The sequence below is a fragment of the Elaeis guineensis genome, chromosome 1 (genome assembly GCF_000442705.2).
Source record: "Elaeis guineensis isolate ETL-2024a chromosome 1, EG11, whole genome shotgun sequence".
NCBI lineage: Eukaryota > Viridiplantae > Streptophyta > Magnoliopsida > Arecales > Arecaceae > Elaeis > Elaeis guineensis.
In genome coordinates, this window is record NC_025993.2 from 122,133,195 (window position 1) to 122,156,194 (window position 23,000).

Consider the following 23,000-nt stretch of genomic DNA (forward strand, 5'->3'; position numbering starts at 1 on the left):
CTTTCCATCGACTTGTTTGCACTGGAAATAGGCGATCAACGAGAAGATACTGTCTATGGACTTCCACAGAGCGGAGATCAAGACAGTGGATTCCCAAGATTCGCTCGACGGTGGGGTGCTCGTCCTCGTGACGGGATACCTCACTGGGAAGGACAATGTTAAGAGGGATTTCACCCAGTCTTTCTTCCTGGCTCCCCAGGACAAAGGCTTCTTCGTTCTGAATGATATATTCAGGTATGTTGGAGAGGCCGAGCACCAACATGGAAGCCAGGATTTGGAGAACGGCGCCGGTGCCCCTCTTTCGCTGGATCAGGGTATGTTTCAAGAGGACCCGGGGGTTGATTTATTTTATTTTTATGGCTTTTTCATAAACATATTTGGGAAATGTTGTTCGATTTGTTGGTTGCTTATACTGTCTGCTTTCAGATTCCCCTCCACAACAGGAGCAACATGTTTCAGAGCCAAACTCATCTCTGCCGGAAGAAGAAGAGGAAGCCAGTGTGGAGGAAGTGTCCAACCCTTCGGACAATGGGGAGGGTTCAGTCGTGGAGGAGGAGGAACCTGTTGGTGAGGTGATTGATGAAGCACCAAACAGTTTGCAGGCAGTGATCTCTGATGCAGCTGCTGCTACTGTTCAAGAAGAGGCACCGAAAAAATCATATGCTTCAATTGTAGGTGTTTGGTTTGAAAGATACTCCGACTTCTATTCATTCTGTACTACTTTTGAGAAATCATCCTGGGTCAAGGCACGTGTAATAAACTGTTAGATGGGCATTGAGTAACAGAATAACTATATATGTGAGATTAGTGGGTCACTTTTAAGCTTAACCAACATTTTATGTACTCCATATTTCTAAATTGTAGATCTTGAGTCATGATTCCACTCATTAATCTTGTTCAGAAAGATAAATTTCATTCAGTTACTATGCATATGCATTTATTTACTGAAGGACACAACTCTATGCTTGTCACCATCTTACCAAATAAATTGTTGTAAGGAAACAAGTTTATCTCCATTAAAAACAGCAGGCAGTAGGGATATAAAACCTGGTTTGTTTCTCTATGGCTGTGTTTGGTTGCAGAATAAGTTTGCTGGAATAAATGGGTTTATTTACTTCTAAACCACTTTATTTTGGAATAAATTAATCCACCCTATGTGGGTAATAATTCACTTTCGATTAGGTGGAAAAAGTAGCTCTACCAACTTTCTAAATTCCACTATGCCCTTGGAGTAAATTAGTTAGTTGTCTAGTGTTTGACAGGTTAAATTGGAATAAGTGGAGTAAAGGGGTCTTTATTCAGTTACCTGCAACTAAATGCAGCTATGTAGATAAACCATGTAAGTAGCAATTTTTCTTTAGCATTTTCGATTGAAATAAATTCACTGGGAGAACATGCATTTTCTTTCCATTTTAGAGTATTGTTAACTGGAAGGTATTATTTAGTTTTTACTTATTACAAGGAGAACTTGGATGCAGTTGAGTCTTATTGTAATGAGGATATGTCATATGGGTAATGAGTTGAGAATGCATATTCTGTTTTACATGTACTGCTCTTTTTGTCTGTAGAATGATGCATACTTTTATTAGAAGACTTGTCCCACATTATAATTTAGTTCATGCGCTACATGGATTAGATGTGTTTACTTCAAGTTAGTCTGCTAATTGCTTAAAAAGTTAATGTTCTTATCTATTGAAATATATTTAGGTGAAAGTCATGAAAGAAAATGCTGCTCCATTATCAGTTCCAACATCTGCTTCTGCTAGGCCGCCGCCTGCTAAACCAGAACGTCAGGCAGCCCCTGCTCCTACGGCAACAATAGCACCTGATACTCCTGCTGCTAGTTCTAGTGCGGTTGAAAGCAGCAATGCACAAGAGGCAGAAGGTTATAACTGTCCATATCAACTTCATAGATGCTCCATTAGAATACAATACCACAATCTATTTTCTTTTCTTTCCTTTTCAGCTGATGGCCATTCAATATACATAAAAAGTTTGCCGTTGAATGCTACACCCGATCAGCTTGAAGAGGAGTTCAAGAGGTTTGGTCGTATTAAACCTGGTGGCATACAAGTTAGAAGCCATAAGGTTCTCTTCCTTTACTCTTCTGCTTACTTGCATTTTAATGCTTTTCCAATCTTCATATTCTATGGTCTAAGAAATTTTCTTCATACGGAATGTAGCTTCAAGGGTTTTGTTTTGGTTTCGTGGAGTTTGAGGAGGCTAGTGCGGTCCAAAGCGCAATAGAGGTAAATCATGATGTGCTATTAATGATTTAGGCTCTAGTTATACACTTGCATTTTGCTTGGAAAATAAATGGTTGACCTTATAGAAACATAGCTAATATCTTGTCATTCCCTTATTTGACATTTTTATTATTTTTTGGTTGCATGAGAAATTATTTAAGTTAAGCTCATTTCATATGATTTCTCTTTTATACATTCTTTATGTGCTTGTGAGCTTTAATAGCTCTGGATCCTAGTAAATAGACATTTTGCATTGTTGGAGGTGTATTTCTAGAACTTCAGACGATGTGCTATTGCTTTTTATAGTCGCAATGTTGTTTACAGTTCTCAATCCAAATTCTACTTTCCTCTTGTATTGTTTGGCTCGTTAAGACTGCTAACATGATATTCAATCTCGATATCGTGTATTTTCAATTCAGAAATTTTCGTTGTGCAGTATTTTTTGCTAAATTGTTTATTCCTCTCTTATTTGTTGCATATATTGTCAGCTCTTTTCCCTTTTATGCTTGTTGGACTAACTCTATAGAACTTCTCTTAGTAATGTCTTTAATTGTAGGTCTCCAAGTTTGTATATGCTTTATCATGAATTTGGCTTGTTTTCTACTTAATTGATTCATTTTGTAATAGGACTAAACTCTTCTACAATGAAGTAAATCAAAATCAAGCTCTTGCAAATAGTATGGTTGTGGTAATTTTTTATTTGCCAGATGATCCTAGATGTACTTTTTATGCTTTTCTCTGCCATGGAATTTGGACAAGTGAACCACTGTTGGATTAAAAGAGGATCTTTCCATCAGTTTGATTGGCTTCTAGTGGTACTCATATTGGCATGGATTGTGGAAGGAATAAACTCTTGTGTTGTATGTGAATGGGTATGATCAGCGTGTCTACATAAACTAAGGTTCGTCGAACTGCCTCGAACAGTATCAGCAGCCTACTAGTGCGGTTTGGGTGTTCGATTTAGAACATCGGCGAAAACGGAATGAGGGAGAAGGAAAGAGAGGACGAGAGCGAGGGAGGGGAGGGAAAGGCCGATGGTGGCCCGTCGAGCCCGCCGGAGGGTTGTCAAGGCCTTTAGAGCTTCACCTTCCTTTAAGAGAGGAGATCAGAGATAAAGAGATAGAGAGAGAGGGGGAGAGAGATATGGAGGGAGAAGGCGGCGGGAGGCCATTGGATGGCTGAAATCCACCCCCATGATGTCCATAGGGTTGAAATAGGGGCGACTTGTCCTTGTTCATTTATGCCGAGGGGTTGATTTTGGTTGTTCGGCAGCCTCCCGTCACCTTCCCCTCCTCTATTTCTTTCCCTCCCTCTCTTTTTCTCTCTATCTCTCTCTAATCTCTATTCTCCTCTCTTGGAGGAGGGTGGAACCCCGGAAGCATTGGCGGCCCCCTAAGGACCTCCACGGCCCTTTGGTGGCCATCGCCGGCCTTCCTTTGCTTTCCTCCCTCCCTCCCTTCCGTCCTCTCTCTCTTTTCCTCTCCAGTTCTTCCTCTCCTCCACTTTTGTTTCCGTGTTGGTTCAGGCCTAGTCGGGGAACCTTGACATGAACCATTTAAATTCTCTCATGTTAGTGGTGGGATTATTTTCTAGTGTACCTAGTAGTTACATCTTATTAAAAAGCTACTATGTTGTTATAATTCCTCCAGTCATGCTCTATTTGGTGTATATAAATTGTTATAATTTAATTTCTGATAAAAAAGTAAGTATTAGGAAACAATGGAAGTGAGGTTCCATAGTAAGCATGACACCTTAAGTAAAATATTTGGCACGTGTTGCATGTTTTGGATATGAAAGAGTTTAATACATGTAAAGCAGCTGGTGGTTGCTGCATGGAAATCCAGAAAAAAAAAAATGAGGAGATTAGAGGTTAAAGTATTGGTTCATATTGTTACTTCTACTACATAAATTATGTGCAAGAACCACATTAATGCAGTAAATGGCCGTTAATATTTTGAATCGCAAAGACTGTTAGATCTTGACAGGCATTGTCCTTTTCACAATCATATTAGATTGTATTCTACGATACATGGAAGTCTAGTGCAACAAGTTGCTACTTATTTATATGGATTGGAAAACATCTGTATTTGTGTTGTTTTGAGTGGCCACTTTGCTCCAAATTCCATGTTTGTTCTTTAGATTCATGAAACAAACAGATAGACTGAATTAGAGGAAGGGCAAACCTCAATGTGGCTGTCGATTGGGGCGCCTTTGAATGTATTATAAGAATCATAGCATCTTCAGATATTTTAGCTCTTTGAAATTATGTTGATTTTAGCAACTTGGTGTTGGTGCAATGAAATTTCGCAAAAACCCCTTGAATATGATGTTATAATTTTATCTTTTGATTAGAATTTTTGATGGTATTTGGATTTTATATTTTGAGTGGAATTTTTCTAAGTAAATGATTTTGCCTTCTTTGATGGCTTTCAACTTCACATAACCATGTTTTTCCTTTTAACAAGCAAATACCTAGTAACCATTAAAATTTTTTGAATTTTAATTAGCAAAAGGGATAAGATTTTGATTTTGAAATTTAAGATGTCCAGAATAGCCTTGATAAATTGAGGTGCTAACACTTAGTACAAGTCCTTTCTGTTTTTTCATCAGAACAGCACATGATATCTACATTTTTTTTGATTTAAATTATTTAAAATTTTTCAACAGTCATAGATCTATTATTTATTTCATGTGCTTGGTGATGTTAGCTTAAATCAAAATAAGATTCAGGTTAAGAATTGGGTTTATTTCAAATCTCATCTCAACTCTAAAGGAAGCTAAAAATTGACCTGTATGCATATGGTTGCATTTGATGTTGATATGTTCAAACTTACAAAGTGATGATATTTTTTTTCCCCAAAATTTTTCGAAAGGGCAGCAAAGTGCACAAGGCTCTCGCCATTGTGAGGTTTGGGGAAGGGTTAGATGTATGCAGCCATACACCCTGCATGTGGAGAGGTTGTACCTGTGTTTCTATTCCAAAAGTATTTAGCATAAATATTTCTTTATAACAGAGTATGATTCTTTCTAATTGCTTGTTTTTAAGCAACCAGATGATCTGATACAGATTTAACATATTGCATAGGTACACGAGATCGGTGAGTAAAAATTCAGTTCTTATTTATTAATGACCTCACGGTTTATAAGAAATAAGTTACATATGTAAACATATATTTATATTCATAAGTAGATATATAGACATATATGTACATATTTATATATGTGTGTTATATAAGAAATAAGTTATATATGTAAACAGATATTTCTATGTTTACATTCATATGTAGATATATAGACATATGTATACATATTTATATATGTTTAGTTATAACACACACAGGGTGTTTTTGGAGGAGGGGGGGGGGGGGGGAGATTTCACACCCACTATTAGTTTTAGTGATTGGAATTGCAACATAAATACGTAGTTGTCGGATGGGATCTACAAGGTCTAAAATGTCTATAAACAAAAAATTATTTATTTTGAGTTTCTCTTGCATATGCAACAAGGCATCCCAAATTTATAGATGCTAGTATATGTATACATGCAAATGCAGGTAGAACCCATCAACACTAAAAAGAAAATTTTGTTTTTTTTTTTGCTTCAATTTTAGTATTATTCTATGTTTTGCAAGTCAAAAAGTGATAGTAGTTATGATCTATTTGGGATACTAGTTGTAACAAAGAAAAAGGAGAGGTTGCAACCTGTAGAAGAGTTTTAGATTCCCAAGTGATATAAACGTAAGCTGATAAAGGGAAAACTGGAGTCCTCTAAGCATGTAATTTAAATTCTTTGGTTATGTTATATTACTATTTCAGTTACCTTACAAATGAGTGTGTTAGGTACCAATAACCATCAAAATAAATTATTAGAGAAAGTGGAGTTGGAGATGAAATAGACTTTGGATGCTGCTAACATATCCTATGTTGGGTTAGCCATGTTGGATTGCAGCAAAGCTTGAAGGAAAATAAAGATTAATTGAAAGAAGTTGTAAGTGTCACATACTCAATGAATGTTTGGAGTCACACCTTTAAGATGCCCTCCATCTTTTGCTGAAGGACGGCTAAGCTCCTCTAGGTGGCTACTATCGTGAACTTCCTAGGTTAGCTTTACATAGTTTGAAAGGTCATTATGATCCCCTTGCTTGTGCAACAAGCATTTCTAATACTTTGTGGAAGAGGCCCTTTCTTAAATGATCTAGGCTAGAAGTCATAATTTGCCTCAAATACTGCCTCCTAAATCTTTCAACAAAACTATTGATTTCTAATTTATTTTTTTTATGGTATTTGCTGCATTGATTTTGCATTAGTGTTTGTATTGCTCAATAGTGATGCATGAATGCTTAAACTTTTAACTAATAACTTTAGATTCATCAAACAAAATTTACATCTCAATTTGCCAGCCCGAGGTTCACCTATAACCAAGGTTTCCTGAACCAGTACAAGGTGCCTTATTGGTTAGGAACTAGGTTGGTACTACGGTACTGTATTGACATAGTATGCAGAAGCATACTGTTGCAGTATTGATTTAGAGTTTTAACCCTTTTTTTGTTTTCTCAGTTTATTTTAGGTTTTAAAGCTTTTTTAAGGTCTGGATGCTTAGAGGTTGGGTTTTTTTATTTGTGATATGTTTCAAAAACTGTTCTTCTATGGTGGTCTTGAGATATCGTAGGCCATGTGCTTTGTACAAAATTAATAAATTAGAATATATAATTTGATAAATTATAGCTGGAAAAGGTATATTTTGAATAAATTTAAATTACATAATACATATGCGCAATCCCTCATGAAGTTTCTATGTGGCTCTTATATAATGAGATCTCATTCATAATTTGGTTCTGTGACTTGACTCTAGCCTAGATATTGTGCCCATCCTTGCATCTAGTAATACCTCTGGCCTGGATAGCCAGCTTAATACCAATCCTCTATCTGATATTGAGCTTGCCATCCAGTCCTAAGAAAGACCAAGGTAGCAAACTATGACTTATAGTCTGGCTGAGGCTATGGAGGGGGGTAGCCACTCGAATATGAAGGCTCAGATGAAGGGTATCCATATGCAAAAAAAGGATCTTGGGTGTACGATGATGATCTGGAGTATGCATCAAATACTGGGATGTTCATGGTTCCTACTCTGCATGTCACATCATCAGCCATATCATTGCCATGTCTTTAACTACCTCAAGGGCCTCTTCTCTTATATGCTATCCTATCTTCTTGGTATATCATGTGCTGTGGTCCGTATCCTGTGTAGTGAGACACCTTGGTGAATAGGTTTTCCCCATATTTTGCAAGTCATGCATGGCTCTACCACATCCGTTACTATGGCTACCAACCAACTGTGCGAGGGCTCAGTAGGCTCAGAATTTGATTTGATTGAACTAGCATCTCATTAGTCTTCTTTAACAAATCTGCAATTGCCTTTCCCTTCTTGGGTTTGAGTGGATATCCAAGGAATTGCCTTCTTTCCCTTGTTGGTGGCCCAACCCGACTGACTCTGTTGGGTGGCTCAATTGGGCCCACCTCCCTGACTGGCCATACTCCCCTTCCCTGACTGGCTTGTGTACTATGGTAATCTCTCCTTAGAATCTCCTTGTCATTATCTTTGACTCGAGGTCTCGGACATACAGTCATGCGATGATCTTAACTGGCTTCCCTTTGACCTGTCCCTCTTGATCTTTGTGGTTGCTGCTATTGCTGGGCGTCAAATGGATGGGAGCGGCATGTTTCACTCTATCCGCTGCTCTACATTCATCCCAGCTTGTTTTGCTACGATATTGGATGGTTTAGGAGATGATCCTGACTCAAGCTTTGGCTAGCATTGTTGGCCCTCAAGCCAACCAATCATGGGAATCTCTTTATCCTATACAAAGTTATTGTACAATGGGTAATCGTATTTTAGTTTCATCTCTATTATGCACTTCAATTTGAGCCATAGATTGTGGTGTACACATACCAAGTCATTCAATTTCCTTTGGTTTAGGTGCTTCCTTTGCCTATTGTTTGTTAATGTGAAAGTTGACCAATTGTCCTTGTACTTGTTGGAGGCCATTTGTAAGCGGATCCACGTTGCTATCCTGTTGAGGTGTTTGGATGTCCCACCAAAAGGGAGCCACCACTCAGTTGCAAATGCAATCACAAATATCTAGTTAAATTAGACTCATTGTTGAAGAATACTTGGATTCATATGTAGTTCGCTTGCCATAGCTGCCTTCTCAGCAAAACTGTGGGAGCCCTCCCTAAATACTTTAATTTGTTAAACACACTATTTATGGCATTATTGTGCATGTTTGTCAAGATATAGTATTATTCCCTACTGTGGTATTCCATTAAATTCAACTTACCTCATCTTTGCATCGGGCAACAATGGTGGGATCAGGATCCATCTTATGAATCACATTTCAAGGGCGGTTAAAAGTTCCTTATCCAGTCCTATTCCTGGGACTATATTGAAATGTTGGATTTAGATGGTAAGCTACCAAGACATGTATTTGATTTAATTAGCAAACCAAAAAAATTAATGATGGTACTTATGATTATAATAACACAGAGGTAGACAAGGTTTGTATGTGGATTACTTGCTAGATGCAACACCTTCCCTAGCTGGGTATTCCACTTCTCTTCAGTGGTACTGATATAATCATCAACAATGGCTTGAATTGGTCTCCCTGATCTCGGTCTTGGTCATCATCATCATATGGTAAAGGAAGGAAATCTGGGGTTAGCTCTTGCTGTTGATTGCCCTTAGCATTTGATATGGTGGTGTAAATGTTGTAAGTAGTTCCTTGGTCTGTTTTTAGAATTGATTGCTAATCATTAACACCTCCACATATTTCACCTCTATGCCATGACAGATATATATGTTGTCTTGCTACTCCGTACTCATGAGCATAGATCACAGCCCTGCCTACTTTTCAATGCGGCTACTGAGTGTAATGTAGTGTGTGATGAAGTAGGTGACTGCTGACCACAAGATCTCCCCCAGTGTGCTTTCTCATTAAAGCTAACACCATATATGGTTGTCTATGAATTTTGTGATGGTTTGGGCTATCTCCACCACCTACCTTGCAGATTTTGCTTGTCCATTAGAATTAGGTCAGTGCGGTGGGAGATGCATGAGTTCTAGAAAATGTGTCGTCTCCCGATTATCAGAATATATTTGCAATCTTGTATTGCGATTAGTTATGTAACCACTTTCACAGCATGCTCCTCCCCTACCTGATCAGCAACCTCTCTCCATGTGGTATTTTTTCTATGCTTTCGTAAATTTTGTCACATGGCAGATGACATGTTTCCAATGGTAATTTAATTATGAAACAAGAATGGATGGAGCCCTAGTTGTCAATTACACTATAGCTTAGCAACCATCCAACTCCATGCCACCTTAATCCTCCCTCCTTCCTTCTCAGCCATATCCTTCCCAAAGGGAAAGTAGAAACTTATCAGATTGATGACTGCTTCTTGATTGCATTAGTGACACTTGGGGGGTTCATGTTTTACTACCAAGGCCTCTACCTCCCTCTCCTCCATTCTCCTCTTAGCCTTCTGCTATTCTCAATGTAATCATGGTAATTGAGCTTGAGCTAACCTCTATTTGCAGTGTCTATAACTGGCTATGTTAATCAAACTACTCGATTCCTTTGGAGCGACTATTAACCGAGCAAGGGATGAGATCGTTCTTGACTCACTTTCTTCGGTTCGATAACCATCACTAGTTGCAGTTGGGGGTAAGGGGATTGACCCATTGATGGGAACAACAGAGGAAGGAATAGGTGAGCTTGCAGAAATCGAGGTGCCATGATCAGATGAGAGAGAGATGAGTTTTCGTCAGTCTTAACCGCTGTCCACTCTTTTTTTTTACAGGACTAACAGAGGAATACACCTGATAGCCTACACCTCGCAGACGATAAGAGTTCTATAATGAAACTCCTAAAGTTGCAAATATAATGGGCGGCGTAGTGTCCCCTAAAAGCATAACTGGCAGGTTTTGTTCTATCTGCCCATCTGAGTCATCCTATACTCAAGATTAAGAGAGTCTATCATAGTTGCTTAGAGTGACACAAGTGTAGTTGCTTGACTCAACCTTGTTCAATTTTGATGGAGCTCTAGCTGGCCTAGCTCAGCATGCTTTGGGAAAAATGGGATGAATGGACCAGTATTTGGTAAGGAAACTTGTTTTAAGCATTTGTTGAGTTTTTTGGGTCTAATCTCAATTGGTAAAAAGCCTTTTCAGAGTTAGCTATAATGTTGAAGCTCCTCCTTTTTGTGGGTTGGAGGATTAGATGGTGGAGCACATTTTGTTTCACTATCCGAGAGCTGTGCAGGTCTAGTGATGGACTAGTTTCTTCCTAGCGATTGTTCACTCAATGTTGCTTCATTAATTCTTAGAGGCGTCGCGGCGGAGCATGGGGGCAGAGAGCTCCAAGTTATTGGGTATTAGGGCTGCTTATATTGCTTATCACATTTGGTTGGCTCAGAGTAGTGATGTCTTTGAGACGAGGTGGCTGCAGGTGAAGTTCATTTTGGAGAGAGCTTTGAATTTAGGCTGCTGAGATCATTCATTCGTCATCTACTATCTTGACCTTGATGACTTGTGAGTTTGGGACATCTGGGATTTCATATTTGCTCATGCAGCGATTCGATGGATTTTTATCACTTGGGAGTCCTTACCCTCGAGCTTTCTCGAGCTTAATTTTGATGGCAGTGTGATTGGCAGCAGTGGTGGAGCTGGATTTGTCATCTGAAGTTCGAATTCTAGGTTTATAGTGGCAGACGGGAGTCATCTATCTGATATTACTGTCCTGAGGATTGAGTTACGGGCTGTTGACATTAGGCATGCGAGGCTATCTCTGGGGGCTAATCATCGAGGGGGATTCAATCACTATTGTGGGGTGGGTGCGGAAGCAGTTGAGGACAACTGCCATGTATCTACTCTTGTATGACATTTGGAGACTGGTGGATGAGTATGCCTCCATGGGCACCATGCATGTCTATCGCGAGATGAACAGCATTGTGGATTGAGTCATCAGTTCTGTAGCTAAGCATTTAGGAGGTGTTTTGTGGATTGATGTAGCGATTATGCTTGGGTCATTTCATGATATCTTTTTTCTAACTCTTTTGGTTGTATTCGTACTAGACTTGTAGGAGTGTTCCGCTTTATCAAAAAGAAAAAGCCCTCTTTCTTACCATAAGAGAGGCAAAGGGGGTTATTGTGGTGTGCACCTTAATATGAGGGCACAAAAGTCTTTTTATAGTCTTAGGTGATCGTATTGAAGAAGGAAAGAGATTATTTTATTTAAATGAAATGGGAATTGGATGTGGTTTAAAATATTTTTTGGATTAAATTCTATAGTTAGCCATCAAGTCATGGGCCACCCATTTGTGGGTGTGTAACTAGAGCCTTGTTTGTCCTTGAGAAGAAAGTGTGTGCATCATATTTCTGGTAGAGCATTCTTCCACTCAATATCAAAAAGAAAAAAGCACTAAACTTCTTGCTAATTTTTTTATTATTATTTGAGACAGGAACAGGAGTCTATATGGTTTAGACACTTTTTTAATGATCTCTTCCATCTTTTTGTACCAAAAAAAAAAATATTCCACCTTCGACCTATCGTATGACCAAGAGTCCATAAATACATGTCTATATAGATATGTAGATACACACACATATATATACTCATATATATACATATGCATGTACATATATATGCACATATATACCTATGGATATACACACACATACACACGCACACACACACGCATACACGCGCACACACACATATACATATATATCTGTATATATGTATGTGTATATATCTATATATTATATATATTATATATTCGTATGTATATGTATATATGTATACAAACACATATATATGCATGTACATATGCATATAAATATACTATATGCATATACACATGCATGAATACACATATATCCATGTATATATCGATGCGTGTGTGTGTATATATCATGGTACATGGAATCGAACCAAATTGCCTGGTTCACCTTGTATTGAGTCGTGCCAATAAGGAGTCGGGTCAGTTTGGCCCTTTTTTTAGAAAACCCTCTCAAACTGCTTCGAAACGGCTTGAATCGAGTGGTTCAGAGCGGTACCAGGATGAACTGTTTGTTCCTTCGGTCTTAGAGGATCTATATATGGGCTTCTAGTTTGGGTGTAGATTCTATAGGACAGGATATTTATGGTGAGCTTTTTGATAGCAACAAGGAGGAACTGTAGAAATGGATTGCATTCTATCAGAGCAAGTGGTCCACATATGGACTGATGGTAATGTGTGATGGTCAGATTGATCCTATTAGATAGAGCATCATCAATTTCTTGACATAGTATAATGGAAAATATTTTTTCAGAAGTCAGTTGATGCTTTGAATTGAGTGTATGATGTCATGTACATCATCAGATTGATGGAGGTGATTGATCAGATAGGAAAACAAAATATCTTGTAGGTTATCACTGATGGTGGGTCACAGTATAAGATTGCGAGGGAGATCATAATAGAGTGGCGACCATATATTTTTTGGACCATGTGTGCTGCATATTATATTATTCTCATGTTGATGGATCTTGGAGGCTTTGTAGGTTGCAACAGGTAGTGGAGTCAGCATAGGCTATCATTGGATTCATTGATAACCACATGGGTTTTGACAATGATATGGAGATACACGAGAGGAGAGATCTTGAGACCAAATGTCACATATTTTAATACGAATTATATAGCACTTGATAGTCTTTTGGATAAATGGGTCTGCGTCAGATGTTTGTTAGTGCCGAATGGCAGGAGAGCAGATATATAAGGATGGCACTAATGGGGGTGTTGTCGAGAACTTAATAATGACATGCATTCTGCCAGTGGATTGAGAAAAATGATGAAGGCTATTAAGCCTTTATATGAGTTGCTTTGAGCCGTGGACGGTGAGAGATAAACCCACATGGGCTTCTTCTGTCACATGATAGAGAGGGTAAAGCATCAAATCAGGGAAGAAGATCCAAAACATATCCAAGAGTATATTAGTATCATTGAGTGATGGTGGGATTATTAGTGGGTGTGGACTTGCATCTAGCAGGTTGGCGAGAAATCAAGAATGCTTTAAAATTTAATTGCTTTTGTACTTGTGCAACTTTATTTTAAGAATTATGAAATTTATTTGCAGTTTACTATCAAAATCTAAGATTCCAATACACTATACCTGGAGGAGATATAGACGAGTAGCTTCTGACTACCCCAGGTAATGTGATATATAAGATCGAGCTCGATCCAAAAATCATAGTTATATATCTAGAAGAGATAAGTGGCATGTTTTTGTTAACTTTTATTTTCAACCAGTAATATATTATAATAAGTATATTTTTCATAGAAATGTCTAGGGAGGCATCAGAAGCTCTAGTGTGAAATCAACTATTGTAAGCAAAGGAAAGATTTATCCAGATAGATTAGATATCAATGATGGCAACTCTTACTTGATGTTACGTAGTTACTAATATGATATAATCTTATATATAATTTTGCTTGATGCTTTTGTAGCTAAATGATGGATGCATTTTCGTTTCTCAGCAAGAAATCTGGTGTTGCCATCCGAAACATCTTCCAGATGGTCCATTCGAATGGCTATGACTGTACTTGGTTGATCTTCATCCTCATCCACAGCAAGCAGAGGAACTGTCTGACATAGAGATGCCTCAGTGACTTTGTATATGTTGACTACAGAGATGGAGGCTAAAATGTATTCAAGTGGAAGTTAGCTAAAATACCTGGATCCAATGACAAATGCTTTTGTTCATGATGATGAAGATCTGATGATCGGATGGCTTATAGGCTATCAGCAGGAATTGGGGCTTGATCCAGAATTATCTTCACGATCAACCAATTTTGTAGCTAGCAAGGCTAGTGTGGATGCTAAGTGATGGGTAGAGGGTAACATTTTACACAGGCTTCCAGCTAATCAGCCATAACCAGGGTGTCATTGAAGAGTTAATCACGTGACTCTATGTTTGAGACATCCTTTCAGAGATTTGATTAAGAGATGTTTAGATGAAGTCAGCCACTATCTGGTCATCTCACACCACATGATGACATCTATCCTTCTAGTATAGTTAGAGCAGGGCATGAGGAGAGGGCAGGCAACTGCTCAATGCAAAGTCAGAAAAAGGAAAGATAGTTGTAGTCCCGATGGAAAGTGAAGGAGCTAGTTCTTTTAGATTAAGAGACTAGGAATTATAGTAATGACAGTTTTGATAGTCATGGATCTGATGATGGGAGGGAGTGGAGGACAGGAGATCACTGTTTATGAAATGTAGTTGCAGGGTAGTCCTAGTTTCATCGATGAGTTCCAGTTTACATATGCCATAGGGTAGGGACCACGGTGTACGAGTTGGTAGTGTCGGCAAGGATACGATTACATATAGGTGATGGGCTCCTTAAGATCGTTCAGGATATGATAAAGCTGTGGATGATCTCGCATGTGGATTGAATCTATAGACGTATCAGATTTATCTTGGTATTTTGGATCTTATTATTCGCAGTCACAGGCAGTTTATGATTCATATGGACATTCATATGGTATGTTCGAGGTATTGTCTTTCAATGGCTACTATCCTATGCAGTATGGAGTATCTTATGGATCGAATTTGGTTGCTGGTATATTTGGATGAGCCCCTCCACAACCGTATTATTAGTCTGAGGATCTCTGAGTCAGAGCTTTAACAAGAAATTTGAGACCAGTTGTAATCCAACGCGCATATTATATGGAAAGAGCGTACAGGACTATGATGTCGCTTGGTTAAAGGGATGGATTGATATTCCTTTTAATTATGTAAATGATTCGGACATTTATGGGCAACATTAGCACTCAACACGATTCTAGATCTCGATATGTATATTTTAGATATATACAATTGATTGTATGATTTTATATTTTGTATTTTATTGATTGATTTGAGCATGGTATGATTCAATAATATTTATTCCTTATAACTTGTAAGGCTTTTTTCTAAAAAGCATCACATCAGACTCAGATCTGCACCACATGCAATTAAGGGTATACTAGTGTGATTAGAGTGATAGAAACATCAAATAAAGTCAACAAACATCAATTTGGGCTTAAAATCTTTTTAATAATACATGAAAGAGGAGATCAATACTCCCCTTTTGCGACACTTGTCGCTATTTTAGGAGTCCAAACTCTTTGTTGTCAAACCACTCCATCGCCTTTATCAAAACAAAAAAAACACCATCGCATCCCATCAAAATTTGGAGATTGTGAAAAAAAAAAATACTCCATCACATCCCATCAAGGTGTAGAGATCATTTGGAGGAATAGAAGAAAATGGAGGGAATGGACTGCCATCATCGAATCTCATGCATTAGCAAGGATGGAGAGAGAGAAACTGCATACAGTGAAGTGCGTGAGGAGCAAGGCTGAGAGAGAGAGCAGTGGGAGTGAGAGGAGTATAGTAGATGATATTTGGGCGGTGATGTCATCAAATCTAATGAAGAAAAAAGATGAGAGTGTTTGTTGGTTTTTTCTACCATTTCTTTCTTAGTGTGTTATTCCCATATATATATATATATATATATATATATATATATATATATATATATATATATATATATATGTTTCCAAACAAATTTCTTAAAAAATTATAGCCATTTTTTTAAAAAAAAAGTTTGCTGTCATACAAAGATTAGCGTTTGGTCCGCACCTTTTTTTCTTTACATGCAGTCTAGCTAGGTTGGTTGTGCTGAATATAAGGCTCCTAAAAAAGATAAAGATAAAAATATATACACTAAATGAGAGTCCAAAGCTCTCCCAAACAGTCCAAAGCTCTCCTAAACCGCCAAGTGTTGGATATTGATGGTGCCACATGTCACTTTTGTTCCTCCTCCCTCTCCTATGGACAAGCCACTACCCCTCTCTTTCTTTGCGCATGCACCTCCCATCCTCTCTCGCTTCCCTCTTTCTAGCTTCCCTCCCAAGGACAAGCTCTCCCACATGCCACCTATCCCTTAAGCTTCCCCATTCCCCCATTTTCTCTCTCTGTACCGTGCTTTTTTTTTTTTTAGCAGCATAGAGAGAGGCACTTGTCTTCTCCCACACGCCACCCCCTCTTCCTAATTCTCTCTCTCTCTCTCTCTCTCTCTCTCTCTTCCTGTTTAGAAAAGCTATTCCATTCCCTGTAAATGTCTTCATATGTTTTAAATAAGAGCACGGACTGCTGATTTCTGCACACATTTTTGGATACAAATATAAATTTATATTGGTATTTATAAATTAATCAGCCAATCCATGCTACCGTTACATATGTTAATCTTATGGTTGAATATACATTTCGAATAATCTTATGGAGATTATTGAATGATGCCATATATACATTTTTATATTTGTTATGATTCATTTAATCTAATTAAAAAATAGGCATTGTGGAGTATTAAATTGTTGATTTAATGATTGATTAAAATTGCTGCCATTGATTTTGTCATAATTTCACTAAAGGTTAAATTAATCGGTTGATTCATTTTGCTGAAGATATGTTAAATTTATAACTAAATCTGTTATTATTGTGAACATAGTTCACCAATAGACATGTATAAGTTTCTGGAATAAAATTGTATACTATATTTTCTTTAGTTGATAAAAAAAAAATTATGGTATGTATTTTTTTTCTTAATATTTTAGACAGTCCCTCTGCACAGCATGGGTCCCATGGTTGTCATTCAAGATACTAAAAAAAATTGATCAGAAATCTTAAAACCCAAAAAGAATTGAGAAAACAAAAAAAAGGAAAAATTGGCATGCTGTTTCCACACACACACACACACACACACACACGTCTATGTGTGTGTGTGTGTATGTGTGTATATTATATTCTTCTAGAAAGTTCGGATGTCTTTCTTCTAAAATGGAAAGAAAATAAGAGTTAAGACTGGCGAATTGTATCTTCTAAATGGGCTATAACTATGTCATTTGAGAATCTGTTTTGGGAAACTAAATTTTCTTCTCCTTACCTGTTGCCTCTTAAAAACATGATGGAAATTCGCCTATCATTTAGCACCATCTTCTTTCTTTTAGATTTTCATTTTGTTTCCATATTTAAATCAATTTCTGTCTAAATCCCATATTTCAAATAAAATCCCATACATAAAACAAAATCTGTTTGTGTGATTGGTTCACCAACAATACGCTAATTATAAGTCATCAGAATATCGTATATTAAAAGTGCAATTACCATGTCAAGTTTGGTAATCTCACAACTCCCACATGTGGATGTTACCTGGAAGTGTGCTCTTTCTTAATTGAGTCCATAGTGCATATGAGGAAGTTCACGAGCAAGTTTCGCTCATGGATTGCATGATAAATCCAACATAGTATAATATGCTAGTGTGTGAATGCCTGGTGACACTAGCACGATACTTGTTGGATTCTTGTCCCACTATGTGCCAAGCACTGCATGGCGTGACATGACACAATACATACTATGCTAGTGCCAAGCCAACATGGCACTGGCATAACACTTCAATCTTGGTTTTGTATACCAAGTCTTTTGGATGAATTCCACATCTCAAGATGCAACTTTCTTGTGTCGGACTGGATAATTGTTTGTAACTCTAGGACGAGGGCGTGGGTCATTGATTGGAACTATTTTAGTATTGAATTCCCACTTCCTTAAAGTGTCATGGTGAAGGATGTTTGGGCCAATAAGACCATGATGAAGCTGTTATTGCAAAAGTAGATATTCAATAGAGAAAAGACAGCACATCTGTTACTGTCAAAATTTTTTGTCTTGAATTGCTAATAGAACCTTCCTAGTTAATGTTCTCTTAGCACTCTTGCATGAGTCCATAAATTGGAAATTCTACAATCAGCAGTAACTGGTTCCATCTATGATGATCGTATGCATAGTTCGACGGATATTGAATGATGCTGTTCAATGATAATCAATTAGCCGACATTGAAAACAATCATGTGAAGCCTTCATACTTCAAAAACAAATGATAATGTAGTTTGTCCTAAATTATGGCTTGGATTAGCATTTCCTTGCTAAGGAAGTGGAAGATGGAGCCATGTAACTCAAATTCAAAATTAAGTCATCTCAATCAGACATCAGATGATCGAGTTATAGCCTCCGGAAGTTTGGCTTACGACTCGGCTTTCTGATGTGGTGGGTCTTGCTTCTGGACCCCTTCCAATTATGACTTCTGGAAGTTTGGTTTGCGACTCAGCTTTTTGATGTGGCGAATTTTGTTCTGGACCCTCTACCTTACTCGTAGTGGCCAAAATGATCCACATCAAGTTTGATGATTCTCTGGGATCATTAAGAAAATAGAGAAACTATTAGACCACAAAGTGCAAAAGAAAAGACATCATGGTTGGGTGAGAGAAAACATGTGATTTGGAGGTGTATGATTAGTCATACCAGTCAAAAAACCCAATCATGTCTAGGAAAACAACTATTTGCATGCATTGTTGTGTTTTAGTTAGTTCTACCAGCAGGCTCCATCTTAAAACAGATTTAAATATAAACAGGGCTACACAAATTGCTTATTTCACTTTTGAAAGATTGATTTATCTGATGATTGGTGACTTGAATTATGATTAGACTTGATCAATCTTATGGTCAAGGATTTGGGTCCTAGTGGGACATCCCGTGGGACATCGGGATGGGTACTATCTCATGTGTTGGGATAGGGTCGTTCCGCCAGCATCTTGATCGGGACATCCCTTGTCCCAAGTGTTGCGACGGGATAGGACGGTGGTGCATTCCGTTTTATGGGAAAATCGGGACAGCTCCGACCCATGAGATTTAAAACCTTGCTTATGGTTTTACTAAAATCTTAATCAGTCATTAAAATTCAAACTAAAAACATTTTGTTTTAAGTTGTATTTCATATGAGTAAATCATGAATTCCTGGGACATGATCAGCCTTCAGCTGTATACTAAGGGTGCCATTGAAAATATTTGAAGGATCTTTCCAGTTCCGATCCAGTCTAGTAAAACCATATATGTGCTGTCCATTTAAAGAGGAAAAGGCAAATGCAACTTTTTTATTTTTTGGTGTTTTCGAATAGATTAGCTACTTGTCATACCTTAACCTTCTAACTGCCTAAGGTAATATTAACATAATTTTTTTATGATCTATTAGTTTCTTTTAAGTTGGTAATATCCCTCAAAGGACCAACATTTTCCTTTCTAAAATGACATTCAATTGGACAAGAAGGAAATTCAAGCAGTAAGAATAGTCTTTTTAGTTTACATACAGTTTCTGAATGTCTTCTTGTTCTTTGGCTACCTGTGGTAAGCAGAAATATATTCCCAGTTTCTCACTTGAGACACCTGAAGTAATTGCTATACAATGAGCAAAATAGTTCTATCACTCATCATATGGTCTTATCGCATGCTACAGTTTAGAGGATTGTGTTATTTCTCAATATATAGTCAAGTCATGTCATGAAACTTGTGCTTAATTTACTTGGATCATAGTTCAGATTGGTAATCTTAAACAGTTTATGTTTGCATTATAGGCCTATTTTCCAATGCCACAGGATCCAGTTTTTTTTATTTTGTTTGATTAATTGTATCTATATATCTGTTTCTGTTCTGGCTTGACATTGCCATGGAATATTTCCTTTATATATATCAGAAGCTGATATAGATTATTTAATGTATCAAAAGATAGCTCCAATTTTCGTATATAAAGTTTTCATATTGAAGCATCCTTTTTTATGTTGACAATTAGCAAGTGAAAACAAACTTAGATTAAAAATTGCCATTGTGAGGTTTCCTGCTTCCTGCCCATGTTTATATCAGATTTTCGTATTCATGCTTTTATGCTTCCTGCTTCATTTTATAATCAGCAAGTTCTATTCTTTGCATATAATTTTCAGCTGTTAATGTGATGAATTTGTTACACTATTTCAGGCTTCCCCTGTAACGATAGGTGGTCGCCAAGCTTACGTTGAGGAAAAGCGGACCACTGGTTCACGAGGCGAGTGTGGGATAAACTCTATTTCAGTTCTTCACACATGAATATATGTCCTGTTGCATATACCACTATATCGTAAAGCTACTTATTATTCTCCTAAATAAGATGAGACTATTAATATGGTAGTAAGTAGTTTATGCAAACACAAATAACGTTTTTTAACTATGTTTATGTTATTATGAAGTACAAGTATAAAATCTCAAAAATTGCTGCAACTGTTGTCATATGAGGTCCAGACTTTGACTGGTAGGCTTGTGAAACCTAGGTTTCAGAAGACATTTGAGAACTATTAAGATTTTCATAAACCTTTTGATTTTTCAATTCTGCAAATGTTTTCCTGGATCTTTTTGGGTGTCAATTAACAAAATTAAGATTCGCTCTCTGCAGTTGGTAACAGAGGAAGGTTTGCACCTGGCAGAGGGGGTGGATTCCGGAACGATGGAATAAGGGGGCGTGGAATTTATGTCGGTGGGAGGGGTTATGCTAGGGGGGATTTCAATAACAGACCCGATTTTGGAGGCAGAGGTGGTGGTAGAGGCCGTGGAGGTGATGTTGGATATCAGAGGGTTGATCATATGGGATCAGATGGTGGCCGTGGAAGTCGTCCTGGATCATCATCCATCAGTGCAACCAAACATTGAATAAAGGAGCTGCTCGCCTTTGGTTTGAATACATCAAGCACCTTTTTTTCTATTGTTTCCACATGAGGATACCAGAAGCTTTCCTAAAGATTGTACGGTTTCCCTGGTTCTTTTTTCCACTATTTTTGGCAGCGGCGAGAAAACTTTTGTAGAATATGGATGTTATTCCAACATAAGCTTCACTGCATTAAGTAGCTGACTTTTTCTGTTTCAGTTTAGGACCTTAATATTTGACTCTTCTGACCATCGTTTGAGCGTTATGGTACCATTTTGCCTTTCCACTTTGTGTTCATTAACAGCTGGTTGATTTGTATTGGGATTTTGATAGAATGGATAAGCTGGTAGAAAACGATGATATGTTCTGAATCGTTCTAATATCATAACGATGTGCAGACTGGTAATCTCTCTCTCTCTCTCTGTATGTGTGTGTGTGTCTATGTGGATGTATGTATATGTGCCTGACTAGGATCTGGAAATGCTTGTTGCCGGTCGGGAAACAATTCTGACTTCTTTCCCGCCGTTCAATAATTTGGGCAAGCCCTTGAGTGCACGTTGTTGGTTCATCCTTCGCCATCTGCTAGACGTGGTTTATTCTAACAAGCATTTATTGGATGAATTTGACCTCAATATAAAAACTCAAAATACGTTGGTGGTAAAATCACTTAGAGCTTATTAGGCATCTGTTTTATTTCTTATTTTTTATTTTTAAAAATGAATTTATAGAGTTCAAAATTTATTTTCTTTATTTCTAAAAAAATCAAAGAGAAATTTTTATTTTCAATATTTTTAGAAATAAAAATTTATATTTTTTATCGCTATCAATATTGCTTTCACCATCATTGCCACCATCTTTATCATTGTTGCCATTATTGCCATCTTCATTATCACAACAACATCATGGCCATTGTCATCTTATTTATCATATTGTTGATTTTTTCATCACAACCATTATCGTTGCCACCATTTCCATCATATTATTGTCATGAACATCATTACCCCTATTACATCATTGATATCCTTGTTAGCACAACCATTATTAGCACTATAACACTATTGCCACTAATGGTATCATCGCATTAATGTTACTATTGTCATATCTATTATATCATTGCCAAACTTACCATTAATACCATCACTATCTTTAATGCCTTTATTGTAGCTATTCTCGTCTATATCATTATTATTGTATTTATTTTTAAAATTAATTAATTATATCAAATATATTTATTTTTTAAAAAATAAAAATGGCTTCTATCTTTCTATTTTTGAACATACAAAAAATAAAAGTGATGCCAAACTCTATTAGGTATCTGTTTTTTTTTTTGCAAGTCGCTACGGAATAAATGGCCAAATTTGGTTGCAAGTATAATTGCAACCAATTGCAATTTGATTTCGAGATTGATTTTGTTTTTGTTGTTACGAGCCCATTCTTATCATCTTGTTGAAGTGCATCCCTACAATGTATCCCATGATGTATTTTATTATTGGTGTGATTAACACTTTTTTTTTGTCAACTTGATGTATATTTAAAATACATGAATTTTGATGTCTAGACATTTTTCCGTTATAGATCATGTTTAGTAATTTGGATCGTTAATTTGTATGATCAATTATTATTTTAAAATTGTTAACAAACTTAATACAAATAGTATTAAAAAGGGAAGTGAGTTACCATAATACAAATTAATTGTAAGTAACACCAACTTTTATAAAATCATAGATGATAGTAACGAGTTGCATAATTAGAAAAATACTTTCTAGAGCATAATAAACTGATTTCAAATGAAATCAATCTCAAATCTTTTAAAAATAAATGACAAGCTAGCTGTAGATTTAGTGTCAAGAGTAAGAAAAAAGTATATACCACTTATCCCCTTTCAAGTGGGGCATCTGCAGTCTCAAATTATGATTTGATCTTAATCCAAATCTCAAGCGCATAGCTTTAAGTCAAAAATGCAGCATGTTTTATGTTGGCTGGCGAAGGTTTGTGGGTCTCTTTTATGAGAGCAAAGTATGAATATTGGTCTTTCTCATCTTATATGGTCTAGTCTCGGAATTGTTCCTCTTTGGCTCAGTTGGTACATTCCACTTTCAAATGGTTTGTTGGTAATAGAGC

The 23,000-nt window shown here is 37.1% G+C and overlaps 1 protein-coding gene across 1 annotated transcript in view; it reads left to right on the forward strand.

The window, feature by feature from the left end:
* The window catches only part of LOC105038866 (nuclear transport factor 2), a 21,822-nt gene extending 659 nt beyond the window's left edge, over positions 1-21,163 (forward strand). Inside the window, exons 3-9 of the mRNA XM_010914784.4 lie at positions 32-314; positions 427-671; positions 1,708-1,885; positions 1,967-2,088; positions 2,184-2,249; positions 20,180-20,246; positions 20,631-21,163. Coding sequence (XP_010913086.1) covers positions 32-314; positions 427-671; positions 1,708-1,885; positions 1,967-2,088; positions 2,184-2,249; positions 20,180-20,246; positions 20,631-20,884 — 1,215 coding nt within the window. The 3' untranslated portion in view covers positions 20,885-21,163. The remainder of the gene's footprint in view (positions 1-31; positions 315-426; positions 672-1,707; positions 1,886-1,966; positions 2,089-2,183; positions 2,250-20,179; positions 20,247-20,630) is intronic.
* Positions 21,164-23,000: the final 1,837 nt, after the last annotated feature.